The sequence below is a fragment of the Euleptes europaea genome, chromosome 7 (assembly GCF_029931775.1).
Source record: "Euleptes europaea isolate rEulEur1 chromosome 7, rEulEur1.hap1, whole genome shotgun sequence".
Taxonomy (NCBI): domain Eukaryota; kingdom Metazoa; phylum Chordata; class Lepidosauria; order Squamata; family Sphaerodactylidae; genus Euleptes; species Euleptes europaea.
In genome coordinates, this window is record NC_079318.1 from 2,171,977 (window position 1) to 2,179,066 (window position 7,090).

The 7,090-nt window shown below is 39.1% G+C and overlaps 1 protein-coding gene across 1 annotated transcript; it reads right to left on the bottom strand.

Moving 5' to 3' along the window:
- Window positions 1-1,253: 1,253 nt before the first annotated feature.
- On the bottom strand, window positions 1,254-6,673 carry LOC130480539 (p53 apoptosis effector related to PMP-22-like). Its single transcript, XM_056853115.1, has 3 exons — window positions 6,436-6,673; window positions 2,623-2,766; window positions 1,254-1,511 (listed from the first exon to the last, which is right to left on the bottom strand). The coding sequence occupies exons 1-3, from the start codon at window positions 6,635-6,637 to the stop codon at window positions 1,294-1,296; spliced, it is 564 nt and encodes a 187-aa protein (XP_056709093.1). The 5' UTR covers window positions 6,638-6,673; the 3' UTR covers window positions 1,254-1,293.
- Between the last annotated feature and the right edge of the window lie 417 nt (window positions 6,674-7,090).

Below are 7,090 nucleotides of genomic sequence, written 5' to 3' on the forward strand. Positions count from 1 at the left end.
AAATATGCTAAATTAATTTTCTTCGTGTCTCTAAAATTCCATTTCCAACAACCAGCATAACTAATGTTCTAAAACAGCAAAACTCCCACCCCCTTGACCCATTTAGCCCTGTTCACAAATTACAGTGAATGCACATGCAATCCATAAAAAGTGTACACTTGATTATTCTTTGTCTGTGCATTGAGTAATTCTCACGTTTCAACAAATGTACAACAGACTGTGTGATACTAACCTTACATTTATCTAGGTACTGGTACCCAGTTTCATTCGTAAAGTGTACAGGCAAGATCTAAGTGCATTCACTGTAACATATGAACAGGGATAAAGATACCTTAGAAGAAGAAAATTCCTGCAATATACAAGCATCATATTGAGAAGGACATGACACTTATAGGTGTCAGGAACTCAGATGATTAAATAGTTCAGTCAAATAACTGATTTGAATTGAATTAATATACTAGCCAAACCAGTTGTTTCATACCATATTGCTGATGATATTGAGGTTTTTCATAAAGATACAAGGATCCCTTGACTAAATAATGTTGTCCCTGACAAATTATGTCTTCTTTGACAAATCATATTAAATTCATTCCCTGACACAAGAGATCTACATTTATAATGTGAATATTTGTAATAATATCATAAGTATAATTCAGTTTTACTGGAGACAGAACAGGTTAGGTTTAATACACATCAATTGCACCAAATCATAAATGTATAATGGATTAATCTTCTGTATCTCAAAGAGTCAACTATATTGTGACTTGCTCATAAAACACAAATATAGAATCTGTGTTATGCCTAGCCCCATCTGGGGAATTGGAAAATATGTACAATGGCATAGCTAATTTACATCAAACATAAATGGAGAACTATTTCTTATTTTAACACATCTAAAACGTCCTTAATGTGTTTTTCAATGCTATGAACTCTCTGTACCACTTTTTAATGTGTAGCTAGGTGGGTGTTTGTAGGGATACAAGGGGAAGGTTTTTGTCTGTATGCATCCGTGGATTCCAACATTACTAAACAGAAATATTATCTATGTACTGTCTATATTGCTCCCTATTTATTTATTCTTATATTTGTAATTTTAAAATAATTTATGAATCCCAAGATTTTAAAGCCATATTGTTTATAATATTTTATCACTCTATAATGTTGTAAATTTTGTTTTTTGTCTTATGTATGTTGCGCTCAAGATCTTTGGTCGGATGAGTTTGAAATAAAAGGAAAGGAAGGATTCCAACATCCAGGGAAGCAAAAAGATGGCCTTGGTGCTCTTGGTAGCAGTTATATGTCAGGATAATAATAAGGTTTGACGTTGCCCAAAATATGGTCTTCATAGAGGGGGAGGCAACAGAAGAAGAATCCGAGACCTATTGCCATGATACACATTGTCCATCCAAAGCCATAGGACCAGTCAAACTGCATAACCGTACCAAGTGGGGGAGATAAATATTTTGTCATCATTACTGGATAGATGACAAGGCCCATTAGTGAGAACACAGCTGCAAAAAAAAAAAAAGATGGAAAACTTCAGTAAGTAATAAAAACAAATCTGGCAATATTTATATCAAATAAGTGTGATATTCTGAACTACACCTGATATTAAAACTGCCCAAGACAAAACATACCAAATGTTTAAAATTTAGCAGATTAACTCACATTGCTGTAGAAGTATGCAAGTTTTTGAACTGCACAGAAGCTTTCACTGGGAAGAATGAAAAAATAGGACCCTCGGTCTCCATCAACCAAAAACATGTCTAATAGAGTATATCATATCAGTATTTTCAGTATCTCATCCTCTTCTTACTTCTGAGGGTGCAGTTTAGGAAGATTCAGGCTTCTGTTCCTATATGTTTCTGGATTCACATGCTCCTATTCAACTCATGGTTTAAATGGTTATTGCTATAAACTATTAAATGGATCTATAGTCCAGGAATGCTTGTCAAAAGTATAAACTCCTTTGCTTATAAATAGGGTTCTGGTTGCCAACTTCCAGGTGGGGCCCAGAGATCATTTGGAATTACAATTGATCTCCAGACTATAGAGATTAGTTATCCAGGAGAAAACAGCTGCTTTGGAGGCTAGACTATATGGTCTTTTATGCAATTTTTCTAACAACAAACACTATAGCCAATTACAAAGCAGTGTTTTCAAGGGGTAGGGACTCAGATGCTTCCAGATTTTTGCTGGTGATTCTGCAGTACTCTTGACACGCCAGGAATTTCTTCAGGGCAAACAACCACCATACATAGGATTTTGAGAATTTGGATCAGAAAAATGTGAGTCAAGAGAGCACCAAGCCCAAGGTTAAATTCCCATGTATAAAAGACCATCGGCGTTATACCCCACTGAGGTCACTCTCCTCCCCAGACCCCACCTTCCACAGGCTACTCCCTCAAATCTCCAGGAATTTTTAAACCTGGGGTTGGCAACCCTAAGTGGTGTATGTGTGTTTGGACCTTGCTGAATTTCATGTGGCTCTCCCTCCCCCACCTTTGAATGCTTACTTGCTTTTTAAAAGCACCTGATATTTTCCTACATTCACAGAGGCAATTAACCATTGCCCCCAAACCAGCTGAATTTTCCTTTAAAATAAACTGTACACAGTCTTACCAGCCACGAAACACAGGCCTCCTATTCCTCTAATGAAGTTGAAACGGAGTGTAGGAATGGCAAATGCGATGATGGACAAGGCAAAACAGATAACAACGATTACAAACCCCACCATGAATGTGGCGGCTGCACCTCTTCCCCAAGCTGAAAAAACAAAGACAGTGTGAGGCCAGCTTCTTCATCTCTATTATGATATGAAGATATATACTTCTGCATGTCGGCTACGAGTAACAATGTGCGTGTGGATACTTGCAGCCTAGAGACACTTCATTTATGCAGTTATCATCCCTCTTTGTATTAAATAAAATTGGGTGGATGCTCATATTTTTCCAGAGACCTGAAGATAGCTTAAAAGAAGGATTACTGCTCGTAATGTGCACACTTAACTTTCTCCTCTGCTCCATTGATTTTGCGGGGTGTGGGTGGTGTTGCATTATTTCAAAAAACCTGCAAAACCTGCTTAACTTGAAATTGCTGGTGATCTAAAAAAGAATGTGTGCGCATTATGGAAAGCAACTTTCAAATGACTTCTAAAATCTATTGCCTGTCTTAAGGCTTAAGATCTTATCCCAACAGCTATCCAGGTCCCTTTGGATTGTATGAAGAAAGGAAAAAGGAATATGTTTTATTTATTACATTTCTCTGCCACGCCCAACGGGGTTCCCAAGGTGGCAAACATCAACCACTTCTTTAAAACATTTAAAATAAAGTATATATACAATAATTCAATAAAACAGACAAAATACCGAAAACTAGGAAGCAGGCTAGGCTTTCCAGGTTCCCACTTGTGAACTGGGCAAAACTCTGCGCTTAAACCATAGAGTTCTGCCCAAATGCTAGTAAGCCTCCAACTCACTGACATCACTTCCGTGCACAGGAACTGACATCAGTATGTCACCAGCAACATCATTACATCGCAGTTGAGGCCCTTCCACCACTTGCCAGCCTTGCGCTGGCAACGCTTGAGGAGGTCAATAACATTTAAGGGGGGGGGGGCGTATGCCAAACAGACCAAAATACGCAGGAATAGATTGGAAGTTGAGTAAGAACAGGAGGCTCCTTGCAGCTCAATGCTTAGAGTTATTAGTGTGGTGTCAACTTGTGTTGACAGGTTCATTGCTGCTGTCATGAGATGTTCTAGCCATTTGCATAGAAATGTGCAGGATGGATTGAATCTAACATGGACTCAGGCACATAAAATTCCAAAAGCTGGGTGCTATTTAACAATTCAGTACTAGATTTATCCAGACTGGAATTTTGATATTGGTTGCTGAACATAATATACATTTTCAGATTTTACAAAACAATTTATAGCCTTCTGGCCTTTAATAGTGCAATCCTAAACAGAATTACACTCTTCTAAGCACATTGACTTCAGTATACTTAGAAGTATGTAACTCTGTAAGAGATTGTGCTACAATTCAGCAAAGCAAGTGAGCAATGACTGGTAGGACCAAGAGGGGTTTCTAAGGGTCAGGAAGGTAGCTGTTAGGGACTTGAATAATTTCATAATTCATTCTAGTTCAGAAAATGATGCTTTTCTTGGTACAGAATCTGAATTACCCTGGCACTTTTTTTTTTTTTAATCCAGGCCATGTATCTGCTTTGAGTCTTACAGATAGTAGCGATTTTAATTTGTTCCATTAAAACATTTAGTGTAAAACACACTATTTATAAAAGCAGTTCACATGTGTGTGTTTTTAATATATACAATTAGTGTAAAAAGCAGTTTATAAAAGCAGTACACAAAAACCTCACTCCTGCAGGTCAGGTCCCACACAATGCCTTTGGAAATGTCATAGCCTTATAGAACTGCTATAAACCTCCAATGACAACCCCCCCCCCACACACACACACACCTCTTCAAGAACCCCATAGCAGGGGACCACTATTAAAAAGGAAGAAGCTCTAGTAGATAGCAGGGTGAGGAAATTGACCAGAATAGTGATGATCAGCCAAGCGTAATTACTTAGGAGCAATCTCACAGCTGCAAGCAGTTGTACCTACAGAAGGCCTCAACCCTTTGGCTGCTCCAATCATGGCAATGCTTTTTAAAAAGAAGTGCCACAAACGCGCACTAGGAGTTGATTTTCCTGCTGATTTTTAAAGACACTCCCTCTTATCAAAATGTTCACTTTTAGCTGAAATTCATAACTATCTACAGAAAATCCCTGTGATGGAGAGGAAGAGACTTTTGCTTGTAAAAACTTTTGGTTCAGGGGTTTTAGGACATTTTTCTTTCTACCCATTTTTTCCTGTTAAACCATAACAAGTGATTGAGTATCCAGTTCGGATATGAAAAGAAACTGAAGTGGGCAAAGTGCCCTTTTCCTTGGTTGAGGGCAGAAGTCTTTCTGTAAAAAGACATTTCACTGGCAGCTGTTCTCATCATGGTGCAGGGACTAAAACTGGTGCATCTGCGGTGTTTAACTGTGATATTGAAATGTGGTGCTAAACCAGATGTTAATGCCCAGGTTTAACTTTCTTTTGGCTGTAAACGTACACATTTATATGTGCATATTCTGGCATTCTAATTACAAAAAGCACAAGGGAACGGAGGCCCGTAACCAGAGTCTTACACCCATAGCTGTATATGTCATGGGCACTATAAAATGTAGTTAAACTGTTATTATTTTGAAAACTACCACTTACAATACAGTAATATGGGTATCTTAATCCAAACTAAAACAGATCCTAAAGCCTAGCATATGGTGCACCGTTGTCACAAGCTCCCCTTTCATCTGGACTGGAGATGACTTGGGAATTCTATACATGTCACCTTGAATTCCATGGGGCAAAGCCAGAATATAAATACAGCAAATAAGTTTATAAAGGCAGGCATGTATGACAGCCTCCCTAGGAGTATGCCACTTCAAACAGTTACACATCATACACCTGAACACTACCGCTTATCTCTTAGAACAAATGGTTACCCATAGAAAACCAGCAGATCAGGAAGAACCATTGCCCCTGAAGTGCTACCTCTCCATGGACAGAAATTCATTTTTATGTTAGGAAACATTAAATCATGCAATTGCTAACTTGTAAACTGTTGTGATACAGTCCAACAAGGACTCTACAATGTGATACTTTTGAACGTCAAGCAACGCGCTATACCACTAAGTTTCATTGCCTATTTTGGGTTTAGTTTTCTCTTGGTATCTCCAGCTTTACCCCTAAATACTCCTTTTTATCCAGAAAAACAGCAGCATGATGTATGAAGGCTTAGTCTATATTTTTCAGTGTCAAATTGTTCTTTGAGAACTTATTTAAACGTTAACCATGAGTTAGATCCAAATGTCTGTGAGCGTAGCTGCCCTCCTCCTTCTTTCTCTAGTCTCCTGTTCCCTCAGAAAGTTACTCCTGAAGAGCAGGGGGCCCTCAGGAACTGCGTGGAATATTGTGCAGTGATCTGCAATGGGAAGGGAAATCATTAGACGTCCCCCCCACACACACACACCCTGTCTTAAGCACACTCCAAAAGGCAGCTAATTTGTCACAAGAGTTGACTTTTCAAATTTTTAAAACCCAGTTTTCACTGGCTGTCAAAGCTCCGTTCTTTTTTCTTTTCTTTTTTTAAATCCTAAACATTAGAAGAAAGGCATTGGAGTTATTGCTACGACTGGTGAAAGAGACAGGAACGGTCAAGTACAGAATAACAGAAAAACATCACAAAACTCCAGCAATAGATTTCTGCCATGTAATCAACAAAACCCTCATACCTGCTTCCTCATTTTCTAATATATATTTTTTATCAGTGTGGCTACACATTTTTCCCCATGGGAGCATAGCCAGACGAGCAATTATCCTTACCGAAAGTCATTAGAGACCTGCATGCCCAGCCTTCTTCCAGAAAACATATATTCCATAACGAAGCACGCCGTGTAGCTGGGAAGGTTTGCGAGGTCATCCAGCCCCAACCAGCCAGGGCAATGATGCCAAAGATCATTGCCAAGCCCAGAAGAAGAGGCAAGATCCACCTGCACCGGGTATAATCCAGGCCGTACTTAACCATCTTGTTTGGGTTTTCTGTAGCTTTGGTAACAAGCAAAAAGCTCTCTTGGTTACTCAGTAGCCTAGTTAAAGCTAAACTTTAGGGAAGGCTTGTGAAAAGATTTGTGTTTGAGTGTGTGAGAGACTGAGAAAGAGAGAGGATAAGACAAAGGAAGGCAGAGAGAAGCTCTATGATCAGAACAGACACTGAAGAAGAGAACTCCACCTAAATTTCATGAGTAAGTAACTGCAGCAACAACCTGTTGAGCTGGAAAGAAACTTCAGGGCTGGAACTCATCTTGGAACTTCTTTTCTTGCCAGGTGATAATTAAGTTAAAATGAGATGACACACCCCACTGCCGTTAGCATTTAACCTTTGCTTGGCTCTTTAGTTTCACAGCAAGAGCAACACAACATTTCAGGGGTGGGAGCAACAGGGTAGGGGGGCAACAGGGTTGCCAACAACCAAAAAAAC

Excerpts from the sequence above, each read along its gene's own strand:
- LOC130480539 (XM_056853115.1), bottom strand. The coding sequence starts at position 6,637 with ATGGTTAAGTACGGCCTGGATTATACCCGGTGCAGGTGGATCTTGCCT. Across the intron at positions 2,767-6,435 it reads CAGGTCTCTAATGACTTTCG|CTTGGGGAAGAGGTGCAGCC; the intron begins GTAAGGATAATT and ends TTGTTTTTTCAG. Across the intron at positions 1,512-2,622 it reads AGGCCTGTGTTTCGTGGCTG|CTGTGTTCTCACTAATGGGC; the intron begins GTAAGACTGTGT and ends TTTTTTTTGCAG.